This window comes from Halyomorpha halys, unplaced genomic scaffold (genome assembly GCF_000696795.3).
Source record: "Halyomorpha halys isolate HHAL.00 unplaced genomic scaffold, Hhal_1.1 Scaffold453.1, whole genome shotgun sequence".
Classification (NCBI taxonomy): domain Eukaryota; kingdom Metazoa; phylum Arthropoda; class Insecta; order Hemiptera; family Pentatomidae; genus Halyomorpha; species Halyomorpha halys.
In genome coordinates this window covers 1052276-1067003 of record NW_027107553.1, presented here as the reverse complement: position 1 = coordinate 1067003, position 14728 = coordinate 1052276, and the positions used below count along the sequence as shown (strand labels likewise).

The following is a 14728-nucleotide window of genomic DNA, read 5'->3' as shown; positions in this document are numbered from 1 at the left end:
GAAAATCGTACGCACAACATCGTGGAGGAGGAAGAGGGCACCGAAGCTGCCAACTGTACCGGAGTTCAACAAGCGACGACACATCAAAATTTTCGATTCACTTCAGTACTGTACGAATCCGTTATTCAACACGTTAACACCTGCCCCCCTCCGGTGCGTTGGCAACACACTAAGTAAGGTCACGTAGTATTAGGATTAAGTTTTTATTAGATTTAAGTTTGTTAAATTCAGAAATAATGTGTGCCTCAACATATTATACACTTCTATTAATACTGACAACAAAAATAATATACTCCAAAATACTCCTTAGAATGTAGATGTTCTACAGTAAAAGGAAAAAGTACATTGTTTATAAACACGCCACTAAAATTTTGTAGGGGTTTGGGAAAAAAAATTAAGGTATTCCCCTTTCTTTTCCCCTTCGAGGGGAAGAAGACAATCTGAGAGAAAAGTGTGGATCCTTTTATCTTTTGATAGCGCTGTCTAATATATACGAATTTTGTCGGCTTCAGTCGTAGATTTATATCTTGGCTCCTCGAGAAAACAACACAAAGGTCAGGTTAAAACTAGTTTCAGTTAGAAGTGACAATTTGCCTTCAGCTACTCAGTGTTAAAACAGACCGGGGAACAGTTACGTAAACCGAAAGTAGCAGCGGAAGCTAAACCACTAGCGGTAAAAAACAGTTAAAGTGGTAAATCCGATAAATGCTATCACAAACAATGTAAACGGTGTAAATAATATAGCAAACATAAAACTCAGTAACCACTTTTGGGACCTATCAGACCTACCAACTGAGGACCAATCAACAAGTGAACCCCCTACCAAACCGGGACCAGTTCCACCTGTCGTACTAGCTCCCGACCACACATTAAAGGAAACTCGTACCTTTTTAGATAAATTAAAAATAAGTGACTACTTGTTGAAGTCCACAATAGGCGGCATTCACATATACACCCATACACTAGATGAGAGACAACGTGTTGTAACGGCCCTAAAAACTCTTGATATTAAACATCATACCTACGCACAAAGATCAGGGAAACGCACCGCTGAAGCGCGATATGTCATTAAAAATCTAGATGTCGAAATACTCATACAAGATGTGGGATAAGCATTCAGGCCATTGGGTGCCAGGGACGTTCGAAGACTTCTGCGCACAGATGCAGAGGGAAAAAAGACTCCCCTCTCTCCTATTGTCATCATCAGTACCGTCAACGGTAACCATTGAAGATGTGAAGAAAGTTCGCCACGACAACAAATGTACATTCACGGTTGCTAAATACATACCTAAGAAAGAGGGTGGCCCACCGCAGTGCTTCAGATGCCAGCGATACGGCCGCACAAAGAAATACTGTGGCGATGCGTACGTTGCGGAAAAGACCACTACATCAGCGTTTGTCCTCGGACCAGTCCCAATTGTTCTAAAGACCACGTGGCTTCGTTCAGACAATGTGAAACAAGAATAACCTTGCTGAAGCCCTGAAAAATAAGCTAGCGGAACAGAAGAAGACTCCCTCAGGCAACAACAGGCTTACCACAACTCAAAGGAGGGCCACCATAATAGTGAGGACGGATGCACCCTACTCAGACATACTGCGCCCCACTACCACACCACAAACCTCCTTCGCCTCTGTCGGAATAGTACCAGGCAGGACGAGGGCATCTTCCTGTATGACTCTGTCATAGTCACTTATCTACATTTCAGGTCTGCATTCCTCCCTCGTGTTTATCGGAATAGTACCCGGTAGGACGAGGTTACCATCCTCCGAGACATAACGGGTGTCACTCGTTAGTTTCATCCTACCTAGTCATATTCCTTACCAACTACGTTACCTTTATATAAACTGAATACGAATTGTCGAGGCCTTCTGGACAAGCAGAATAGTTAAGAAGATTATTAACCACGACAAGTTATATAAGAATCTTCAAATCGAATAATAAGTCGGAAGAATATACACCTTATTTACTGCTCCAAGAGGCACCACCTGTAATAACTTAATTTTTTTGTGATTCAGTTTATTCTTTTTTGTTAATTTTAGTTAATAAATCAACATATTTACATTTATAATAATATTTACATGTTCATATAAAACACTATAGAAATCCTTACATTTTACTGAATAAATTAACACAATAAATGGATAGACAAAACAGGTAGTACGAAACGAACTGAACCTCTTCGTATTGGCGGGAAGCGAAAGCGGTGTTCGTACTGGCGCCCCCTGATAAATAGCGTCACTACAAGGGTATCGGTAGCAAGGGGAGGGGAAACGAAATCGCATTTTGCTTTTATTAAGTACTCCTTTTTGAATCTAATACAAAAAAAAAAATTGTGATGTGGTGTGACAACTGCACTGCGTAAAATAACAATCAAATGGCTATTATTCACTTCTTGTAAATATGGTACTTCGATAGCTTTTAAGTCAAATAAATACCTTGTGAGCGGCCATTGTTTGAATTCGTGCGATCACGATTGTGGAATAATTAAGATGAGGCGAAAATAGTGTAAAGCAATGTCCAATGACCACCCAAAATGTTGTTCGCACCTGTAGAGCCAACAATCCATTCATTGCTGTACCTATGGAACAAGATTTTATTGATCTTGGTCGCTAATCATTTCATTGACTTGAAAAACCTTCACATCGCGAAAGCCTCTCGTATACTTGCCACTGAGGACCAACCTTGTATCGTTTTGACCACCAAATCTTAAAGAAAAACGTCAGCTTGAAATCTCTTTTAGTACACACACCACTGTTAACCACACCAAGGATTAATTTACACAGCAAAATATCTGCTGAGAAGAAGAAATACTTCTTCCCAGTGCTTTAGTATTTTGGTTTTTATAAAAAAACTGCTTGGGTGGTCAACAATAAGAACCTTCAATAACTAGACTTCTTTTAAAAAAATCTTGATTATTAAAATTTTGTGTAAATGTTATATAAAACTGTGTGATGATATAAAAATTCAATTTTGCATAAATATATTATGATGTGTCCCATAATACATTTGTAATGTTTTTGATACTTTGATTATTAATTAAAATGAATTTAAAAATTTTGTGATGGATTGTGAACATTATTTTTATGAATATCCACAATTTTTCTGTTTAGTTTGATTCCAAATTCTGCTTTTCAATCACTTCGAGTGGTTTGATTTTGGTTCCAAAATAATTTCTGCAGGATTTACAAAAAAATTTATACATACCTACAAAGTTGAGGAGGCCCGAATTTTCAAGGTAATTATCCCCCCTTACATAACTTAAAAATATCCCCCAAATTGGACCAACTTCGTCCGATCAAAATTTAGAGTAGGTAATGAGAGTTTGTTCTTAAGTGCATGTAGGTAAAACTGGCATTTTCACTGCAGTTATTTTAGTCGTAAACACACATCGATTCTCTTATGTAAGCTATGTGACTTTCAGCATTTTCCAGATTTGATACATTCACTACAACTATCACATTAGCGTGGTACTTTTATCGCTCTTTATCTGGTTCTGCTGGCACATTCACAGTTACTCATACAAATCGGGTTTAAGGCCAAGGAAATTAAATTTCTACAAAATTCAAGTTGTAGAGCATATTAAAATTAAATTTCTCAACAACTGTAATTTTTTCATAATTTTACAACTAATATTGTGGCCAGCTACTTTTTATTTCTTTCGTCTTTCTCTAAACTAGTTTGTCGGCACGTACAGCCTTTTCCATGCCTCAATCGTGTTTATGAACCCTTTACTTACTTTCATTTGAATGAAATATACTGAGGAATCGAAATAATTTAATAATTTGTTATTTTAATCGATGAAGTTAAAGTACAACGTGTTTTAGCAGTGCTGCCGATTTACGAGTACTTCGAGTAAAATGGCTTTACATTATATATATGTGCTGGTGCAGTGTCACACTAGTCCTTCGACTAGATTTTTTAGTTAATCATAAGAGACTTTTTCTATTATTAAAAAGTTATTATTTTTCCTTAGAAATTGAATTTAAGGACATAAGCATGCCTAGATCATTTGGGGCCCATGATATATTTTTTGGGGGGGGTCCGGGATTGATCTATTTTTGAGGTATGGGATGAATATAATTTCTGGGCCTTGGCCCGCTTTGTTTTTGGAGCCTGGGGTGGAATCATTTTTGGTGTCCGGGACGAATTATCTTTGGGACCTGAGGCTAATATAATTTTTTCTTCGAGTTACCGTCCAACACCATAACTGTTATTGAGGTAAATAATAACATTGAATCGAATTAATTTTGAGATCAGAAATAATTAAACCAAAAGACAATACATTATAATGATGTTTTCCCGCCTATCGTCATTACATTAGGTAAGATTGATATGTTGTTACAATAGACTGCCAAGATGTATACATATAACAGTAAAACGTGATGGTGAACGGGACTGTTAGTCCACTGATATTATTTATACTATCAGCTATCACGTCAGACCCAGTTCATCAATACTGTCGCGACAGTAACCTGTCATGACTGAACTATCAAACAGTTACACCACGGTAGTGGCTGCAACTTTTGTCGTAATAACTAAAACTGCAGGAATGTTCACTGTCAAGGAGTATATAGATGTGATAGTTAAGGTGACAATTGCTTCATTGTATCACTTGTACTATCAACTATCACGTCTAATGCGACAAAAATCACACAGCTACAATTATAACGATTCTCTAAGTGCGGGTAAAGTGGCGGTATTTGTCGGGTGAAATGGGTATTTTCAAGACACTGTGTAAGATGGTACTTTTTGGTCAAGTGAATCGACAGCACTGGTTTTCAGTTGTATTTATCACAAAAATTAAACCTTCCTTGACTTTAATACATGCATTTAACTTAATATTTTAACCTTAACAATACGCTTTGTAATGGATAATACGTTTTTAAACGTTAACATTCCTTAAAGTCCAAGATTAAATTATTATTTAAAAACCATGGCTAAGATTGTCATTAAAATCTTAGGATTGTTAGGAATTATCATAAGGTAATGAAATCAAATGTCACTGATTACATTATAACAATATAAAGCCCACCTTATACGGCCAATATTATTAAACGTGGTGCATCTAAGATGAGTTTGCCTATGGATAAGGGAGGGGAGAGATGCGGAGCGGCAAAAGTTCTCCCGCCAACCCCCTCCTACTCTTCTCTCGGCTAGGTCTGTTCTAACAACCACTTCTGTCTGTACGGAAGTGGCATTTGTAGAAGGTGGTTTTCCCTTCCAAATCCTGCACTACGCATGCTCCGTAGAGTTATGGATACCCAGAAGTGGTTGTTGGAACAGACCTACTCAGTTGACTGGGCTTCATTTCCTAATCTTTCCTTTCCTTTCCTCGATATACTGCAATTTTACAAATAGAAATTCCTCGTATTAGTTTTTTTGAAACTATTTTTATTAATATTGCAAGATTATAAGTTTACCATGACAAGTAAACTGGGTAGAGGGAAAACTACTCTCAAACCAAAAACGTAATTATGAACGTATTTAAATTCATAAAAACATAGGCTGAGGTGATCTAATCCATGTTTCCTCTGCTATGAAAAGCCATATATTTACTGTATTTATCATAAGTTAATCCTATTCTAGGACAATATACTGCATTTTAAAACATTAAAATTAGAAAAATTTTGCATTGACTGTTTGATAACAATTTTTAAATTTAAAAAAGAGGCATTTTTTCCTGAACACAATGATTATTATTATTTTTTTTTTTACTTTATTTAGTTTATTCACAACTGTAAAAGTATTTTTACAACCAGCGAATGAGATGTAGAGAGAGAGAGAAAAAAATAAAATAAAAAAATGTCATGAAGGTTAAGGTCATCCAATGGTGTCTCTCCATTAAAGTTGAAATTTAGAAATCAATTTAATAGGTCCCTATTCCAGCTCCTTCGTAAACGTCGTCTCGTATCTGGTAAATCTCGTGTTGATAGTCCTTAAATTAGAGGGTTAGTGTGTATTGGAAGTGTGTCGTGAAACCGTTTATATAATGATTTAATGGTTGTTTGTACGTAGGGAGTTTGTAAGTCTTTATGAAGTTCTTGTTACTGATGTAGGGGAGAGCGCTACTGATCAGTCTTAGTAATTTTCATTGAAATTGTTGCAGTTTCAGTAAGTTAGTTTTTTTGGCATATTCGTAAATTTGTGCACTGTAAGTCCAAATTGGTCTGAGAAGGATAAATCTTTAGTTTTTCTGAAAGTGGTAATTTTGATCGTTTATTTAAAAGATGAAATAATAATTTAGTTTTTAGTCGGAAGTTTAGCTTTTGTTTTGTTATTTTTATGTGGGAGGTCCATGTAAATCGTTTTTCCAATGGCAATCCAAGGTATTTTACTGTGTCTTGTGGGTTAAACTTCGTTCGTTTAGAAAAACAGGAGTACATAGACCACGACGGAGCGTAAAATTTATTCGCACTGATTTCTCAATGTTTATCCATGTTTTCCATTTGATACACCATTCATGGATGTGAGCTAGGTGTATTTGTAACTGTTCTGAGGCGTGTGCTGGGTCGCCATGCTTGGCTAAAATTGCTGTGTCGTCGGCATATGTGGCCGTGAGAGTGTGTATCATTGTGGGTAAATCGGAGGAATACAAAGTGTATAATAATGGCGCTAGTATAGATCCTGCAGAACTCCAGCTTCTTCTGCGAAATATGAGGATAGTGATGAGCCCTGTCGAATCCGGAAGTATCTCTCTTCTAAATAAGACTTTAGGATTAGATAGTAGGTGCTGGGAAGAACTCTTTTCAGTTTATTAAGTAGTTCTGTATGCCAAACTCTATCGAATGCTTGTTGTACGTCGAGGAAGGCACCTGTTACATTTAGTTTCTTTTCGAAAGCAGAAGCCATGAAGTATGACTCGAAGTTGATGGGTTGTAGAATGGCGATGACGGAAGCCGAATTGATGATGAGGTAGGGTTGTCTCTATGAAAGGTAGTATCCTCTTATATAGTATTTTTTCGTAGGTTTTAGCAAAAATTGGAAGGAGACTGATTGGTCTATATGAAGTTGGTAAATGAGATGGCTTGTTTGGTTTTAATATCATAATAATGATCGAGAATTTCCACTGGATCGAAAAGTGAGTGCAGTGAGGAATACGAATTCGGGGAAAGTGCTGCATGATTTCAGACGCAATTAAGTCATAACCTGTGGACTTATGCTTTGGTAGGTTACTGATTTCTTTTTGTACTTCTTTGGGAGTGAAAGATTTTGGAGGCAGAAAAAGTGGCAAAGGTATATTTAAATACGATAGAATTGTGGAGTCATGTTGTGGATTATAGAGGTGTGCGTTAGGTCTGAAGGTAGAGGATATATAGTCACCAAATCGTTCTTCTTTTTGTTCATCTGTGATATCATAGGCAGCAGTTGGAGTAATTTTCAATGGATAGGAAGTGTGCTTTTCTCGGAGAAGTTTTCTGGTTGATCTTCACAAACTTCCGTCTTCAATATTTAAAGAAGAAATATAATTATCAAATTGTTTGGCTTTAAACCAACGTAATTCCGTTTTCAGCCTATTGTTAAGATAATTATATTCCTTTTTGTCTGCATTGAGTTGTGTTCGGTGCCATCGTTTTCGAGCTCTTCGTTTTTCCATTATTAGTTGTCTAATAAAAGAAGGGTATTCTGGAAGGATGTGATCTTTTTTAGCTGGAGGAGTTGTGGATGCTTCATAAGCTGCTCGTTGTACTTGAGTAGTGAGAAATTCAACAGCATCTTCTACTTCGGTTGGAGTCTTTAACGAAAAAGGAATGGTTAACCGTACATTTAAAAGATTTTGAAAGTGTTTCCAATCAACCAATCCTTTTGTTACAAAAATAGTCTTGAAAAAGTTCTGGTGTAACAGAAAATCGAGGAGGACAATATACTGCGGAAATGGTGATGTTTTTATGTTGACATGGAAGTAGGATATTAGCTGCTTGTATATGGGGAGTAGCATATGATGGCAAGGGATAATGCCTAAGACTAGTACGTATTATAACTGCTGCTCCGCCGTGGCTCCAATTATCGGGATGGTCTGTTTGGTAGATTGAATAGTCTCGTATAAAAAGTCGTGAGCGGGTGATTAGGTGAGTTTCTGTAATCAGTGCTATATCATATCAATACGTTTGTCATGTAAGAGTATTTCTAGTTCATTTTTGTGCTGTAAGAGTCCGTTTGTATTCCAAGGCAATATTGAGATGTTGTCTATTGTGAAATTTAGTTTTTTAATGACCATGTTTAGAGCATAGCGACTGTGATAGTTGTTGGAGATTGTTTATTATGGCTAAAAGGGGCTGGAATAGGCTCTTTAGCTCAGAAACAAAATTATTTAAATGGATAGGCATATCAGTATTGGGTGATACCTGAAATGAATGATCCTGAACTCTCATGCCTGAAGACGGTTCTTCTGACGGTCTGGCCTGAGGAGACTGAGTAGTCCAACAATGTTGAGCAGGTCGCTGAGAAAAACTTGATCTAGGCTCCATCTGATGACGTGGAAATATTGGAAAAGCTCGTTGGTCGTCTATCCTTGGAGCTGGAGAAGGCTGAGGTCGATATGCTGAATGTTGACGGGTTTGAGCTCTGATGTTTCTTAGTTCCTTGAAGATCTAGCAACCTTTGTAGTTCGCTGGGTGAGAGCCTTCACAGTTGGCGCATTTTGCTGGAGTGTTGCGGGGTTTTCCACACTCACCTGATACGTGGTTCTCCCCACATCTGATACAGAGATAAGGATGACGGCAATAAGTCTTGGTATGGCCAAGTGCTTGACATCGAGTGCACTGGACTAAAGCTCGTTTTTTACGAGGTTTTTCAACTTCAATGCGGCAATGAAATATCTTTTTTATATCAAAGATATATGACTGAATATGTATCCGGTTCAATGTCTACGAAGAACATTGGAAGTGGTGACTTGTTGTAAGACAAAACACCAGCTATATTGCTTACTTTATATCCATAGGCTTCTAAATCCTCTTTTATGCATTCCTTTGGGGTTGAGTGGTGAAGATGTTTAATCACTATCCGCTGTGCTCTATGATCTGGTATTTGATAAACGTGAAAATTAGCATTATGACTTTCAAGAAAATTAACAATAGCAAGTCAGAACAGAGTTGTCAATATATTTGCCTACAAAGTAAAAAAAATCAATAAGAAACAGTCAAAGATAAAGATAAAGAATAACCTAAAGAAACGAGTAACCTCCCGTATTCATAACTTAAGAGTCTGAGAATGGAGGGAAAAAGTGTTTATACCAAAAGTACATACCCAATACAGAACTGATTCGGTGTTACCAAGTTTATGAGTGCCTCTTGGTTTGTTCCTGGTAGGAGAGATTTGTTGAAGTGTGGAGGGGAGAAGGAGGTAGAGGGGGTAGGGTGGGGGAGCGCCAGTTCTCACTCCTACAGGCAAACTCATCCTATTTAAAGGTATAGCACACTTGTCTGTGTTATTGCTACAATATACCTCTAAAACTGTCAATATATTGACGATATTGAGCCAGTAGGAGGCCCTTAAGTAAAGAGTGAATAGATACTAATGCAGAAAGGCCACTAGAAGCCCTGTTATTTAAGGAGATTAAAAAATATAATAAAATATTTTTTTCAGTATTTTGAGCTCAGATTGTTTTAAAACACTCAGTGATATTACTGAGTAATTTGAGACATCCAATTTTAAAATTGGTTGTTATTTGGTTCAAAAGACCACTTATAAAATGAGCAGGTTATGTGACATGCCCCCTTTTGGGGGTTACCCTCTTTACATTACCCTCCTTTTGGCTTGCCACAGTCTGGTAATAATAAAATTAAATTAACATCGATTGTAGTATGATAATATAAAATTTAAAAGAAATAATATATAAGATCAATAGTTTTCTTTTGTAGGATTACTCAAGAAGTTCATTAAGTTTACTTTAATTTGTAAAAATCAGACCCCAATATTTTGCCCTCATTAAATGTTTGTGTATAGCAAATTGTCAGTACTAAACTGTATTTTATGCATATTTTATTTACTTTCATTCTATTTTAAGTAATCAAATGAAATCTAAACAAATTTTGAGTGATGTATGAATCATTGAAGATCATTTTCTCTGCAGGATGATTCTGCATTTGTTAATAACGATTATATAGAATATGAAGATTTTCAAAAGCTCAAAGAATATTGGGAAGAACAAAATCCGAAGAGGTTGAAGAAGGGGCAGCGCTTAAGGAAAGACTTTCTGAGTGTCTATAAGAATGACTTCTTAAAATTTCAGTTAGGTATTAAGAGTAGATTACATTTTATATATAAGAATATGGTCAGGGTTGCAGTCAAAGGAGAAACAAAAATAGTTTACAACTCTGACCATCTTCTTATATATCAATTTTTACGGTCAACTATATATACATATATGGAACATTTTACTTCTCTCTCTTGCAGGAGTTTTAAAAATTTGATTGGATCAATTGATTATAAAGATTTTGCATTACTCCTCTCATGTAAAATTTAATTTTGGGAATACAGTTATTGTCTTGTTTATAAAAATATATGTACAAAAGTAACTTTTTCCAATATTTCTTTTATTTATATTCACATCCTTATTTTCAAAGTTTCAAGATTTCCTATCTTCAGGAATCTTTCTTTTTCCATATTATTTACACTAATATCATTGTATTGTTATGTTCTTTCTTCATCCTATTCATGCAAATATTTTTGGCTCCATTCTGTGTTATGGATCAGAGAGGGTTTTCTAACAAAAGGCAAAGAGTACATATTTCTCTAACGAATGCCAACCGCTAAGAGACCTCAAAAAAGGAAAGATTGTTGTCCCATTATCCGAAGCAATGTTGCCATCAACAGTGATGCTTTATTCATAATTTTATTTACAAATTGTTTAGGTTACAAACAAACAATTTTAACCACAAATCAAAAAAATAAAATTTATTTTCTACAACACTCCCAAGTAAAATTATTTTAATAGACTTGCAATTTTATGACAAAATATTTATAGATTATTATGGATAAAGAAAATATTATAAGTTGTTGATGTGTCTGAAATTAATGTGAAGAAGCAAGGTTTTTAAAGATAATGTAGGAAGCCTAAAACATTTGAACATAAGGTATGAACCAAAATAAATAAAGTTCATTTACAACTTAAGTAAAAATGCATAAACTATACAACCTTCAGGAAAAAGAAATTTGAAGAAGTAATTTATTGTTGGATCAATATGTAAACCTATATCTGAAGTTTTCGGCAGTGTAGACTGTGGTGATTGCATCGTGAAAATGTAACATGTGATTTTCAACCCTCCTTTTCTGGAAAATAATTATAGTTATACATAAACTTTTCTTTTTTCACAAATTAATTTGTGATTTTGCTAGTACACAGATTCAGCTCTGAATTTTTAAATGTCCTCTATGGTATACATTTCTGAGGTCAATTTTGGCAAATAAGTAAATCACTTTTAGTTTTCATAATATTCAAGGGGATTTAATGTTTAGAAGATGGAAAAAATAATGGTATACATAATGAAAATACATCAAACATAATGAAAAATCATAAATACAAAATCAAAGCAGATTTTACTGTGAAAAGTGGAGAGATGAGAGGTCAACGACAGCCATGGTGACTGTTTAGGAGCAAACAGATGTTCCAATTTCTGTCTTTTATTTCTGGGATAATTTTGAGAAAAACAAGTTTTAAAAAACTGATTATTAATCAAAGATTTCAAATCTATTGAAAAATGGCATAATTAAAAAAAAAATGGTGATTATTAGGGAGACATGAGATTAAAAGTATGTCTGATTTTGAATTGAAATTTTTGGCTCAAAGATGAGATCAAGATATGGAAAAAATGGTCTACATTTTGAGGAGTAAACAAAGGATTATAAACTATTAATTGCAGATATGAGTAGATTAAGCTACTCCGTGACATTTTTGAAAAACAATTTGTATTTTTGGGTGAAAGAATATTTCAAATAATCCAGTTAAATTTTTCTAAATCTTAAATTTTAGTCTTTAGTGAAATTAGGGTTTTCAGTTGTGGAAAATTGAGTTTACTTGTCTAAAATATGAATAAATAAACATTAAATTTAATTTTTCTCAAATTCATATGTTTGTAACATGACACCTTTATCTACTCATATCTTCAATTTCTTTATATAAATGTAAAAAATACAGACTTTTTTGGCACCCAGATTGTATAGGAAATTAAATACAAAACGTTTGTTCATTTAAAAGTTTATTCAATTTCCAGAAAGTTTCTTTTAATAAAATACACGATTCTAAAATAAAAATAAGCTAAATAGATTGATAAATGGATTAAAATTTTCCCACTAATTGAAGATTACAACATAATATAATCCCTTTTATTTTTTATATTATAATTATTATTAGTTACTGGAGAAAATTATACATTTTAAGTATGGCTATGTACTATAGTCATATAATATGAGTATGTGTCCAATCGAGTAATTTTGTATTTTGTTTTTGTTATAGATCCAGAAAATATTTCTATATCAGACTTTTCAGAGGAGAATTTTCCATCTAATGAAGAATTACATTCTAACTTGGACAGAAACGATAGCGACTATACCATAAGAACTCCAAATAAACATTTTACTTACCCAGCACATTTATCCTCAAATGTATTAGGGTCACTGTGTCATGATGGTGCTTCCAAATTATACCCAGATTTAGAAAATAAATCAAATTATTGCTTTTTGAAACCTGATGGTCTTCCAAAACCGGATGAAAAAGATAGTGAAAATAAAAAATCATTGGAATCAGCTACCAAAGTATCACAAAAAAAATTATTAGTAGAAAGTGAAAATCCAAAAAGATCACAAGATTTATTGATTCATAAAGTACTTGCCAAAACAAAAAAAAAACTTGAAAATATTATATTCCAGGATGATTTGTCATGTTCCAGTTTTATATCTAAAGATAGTAAAAACGCAAAGGAAATAATCACAAAATGTCCACCTTCACCTGTTATGACTAATGCTTTAATCAAGTGTTACAGTTTACCTTTTGAAGGTAGACCAACTTTTATGAAGCTTATCCCAAACATGGTAAGCTATTCCATATATGTATATTTTTTAGTTATATTTTAAGTTTCTTGTCAAATAAAATAAAAAAATGTTAACTGTAACAATGAACAGAGATATTTCAAATTGAACAATTAAAAGTGCAGTTCTTATAATGAATATAAGAAAAAGTTTGTTAATATTAATAATGTGGAAAAAACATAGTTAGTTTAGTAATAAAACAAAATGTAAAAATATGTTAAAAGTTAAATTTATTTCACAAGTCTGAACTAAGAATTATTTACTACACTTTATTAATAATTCTTTTCAAATATAAGATTATTTGATAATTTAAATAGCACATTAATGCATTATGTTGATGAATAATATTTATTTAATCATTTTTAGGTGAAATGATTATTTTTAGTGTTTCGATTATAAATTTAAATAATTGAACATCAGAATAATTATTGTTAAGAGACTGAAACAGTGCAGTCTAGATAAAACAAACACTGATCACTGTGCACTTGTTATTAGAGATCAGTAATATTTTTTTTACATAAAAGAACAAGTGATAAAAAAATCTTTCATTTATTTCAATTTTAAACCAGTATGAGGTATAGGAAGAAGAGATCATGCAGTTCTTTCTTAGAAGCCACCGAATTGTGCAGTCTCACTAGAGAAAATTATTTGCATTAAAATCTAGTGCTAGTTATTTTTAATAATTACGATAAATAAACAATATGATTAAACAGTAAAGTATATTAAACATGATCATGATCAAAGTAACTGTGATAGTATTTGAACATAAAATATTTGAAGTCAATTTAAGTACAGTTCTGAGGCAGAAATATCTATGAGGAATTATTTTAAATAAGTCATCTCGTCCAGAAGTGAACTTCAATCAAGATCTAACAACTACGTATTTATGACATCAATGAAGATTTTATATTGTATGATTTAACATTTAATTTATATTTAAATTTTATCTCTTAAATTTTAAGTTGTTTTTATTTATATAAGAAATTATATTTTTTTTTATAAATAAATAATGTTTTCTCCTATGTTCAAATATGCCTGGAATAACTTAATAATTAATTCAAATCATTAAATTGCAATTTTATTTTATCATTTAATGCATTAATATAGAATTAATAAAAATTCGTAGTCAGATATGTTTATTATGGGAATGTTTGCATAGCAACCTTTTAATAAAATATTACCATTGTAACCATGATAAAAATAACAAATAAAAGAAAAAGGAACATAAAAAAGGAGCAGGGTGGATCAGTGGTAAGGTATTGTGCTAAAAAGTCTAAGGATATAGGTCCCAATAGGGCTGTGTCAGATAATTAATTATACTGTTATTTTTACAACCCTGTGGGTTTGGCAGCCCTCTGAAGTCCACCCAGCCTCATAAAGTGGATACCCTTAATTTGTGAAAAATGTATTGTTTGAGCATGATTCTGACCAAATCATTTTGCACAATTGTTGGTCTAGTAACAATCATTAAAACAGTACTCCTTAAAAGTTACTGAACCCCTGATCCTTCGTAGGTTTAGCAGTATAGATTTATATTGGTTATTTGCTCAACTTAGGATTTAAGTAGATTTGTTATATATTAATTATATAATATATTGTAATAATTTTAAAAAATATAAAAAATAAAATAAATAAAATCTGAATAGTTTTTAAACTTTTTTCAAATATATAAAAGATAATTTGGGTTCAAATTTAAGAACTTTA

At 33.4% G+C, this 14728-nt stretch overlaps 1 protein-coding gene across 7 annotated transcripts in view; it reads left to right on the top strand.

The window, feature by feature from the left end:
- Positions 1 to 14728, top strand: part of LOC106682960 (androglobin) — a 95064-nt gene that overhangs the window by 75466 nt on the left and 4870 nt on the right. For 6 of the 7 annotated variants that reach the window (XM_014424127.2, XM_067045933.1, XM_024358257.2 and 3 more), the window contains 2 exons: positions 10071 to 10233; positions 12453 to 13027. In XM_014424127.2, the coding sequence (XP_014279613.1) occupies positions 10071 to 10233; positions 12453 to 13027 (738 nt within the window). Of the gene's footprint in view, positions 1 to 10070; positions 10234 to 12452; positions 13028 to 14728 lie in introns of those variants that run through there. The other variant, XM_014424130.3, reaches the window with a different exon arrangement.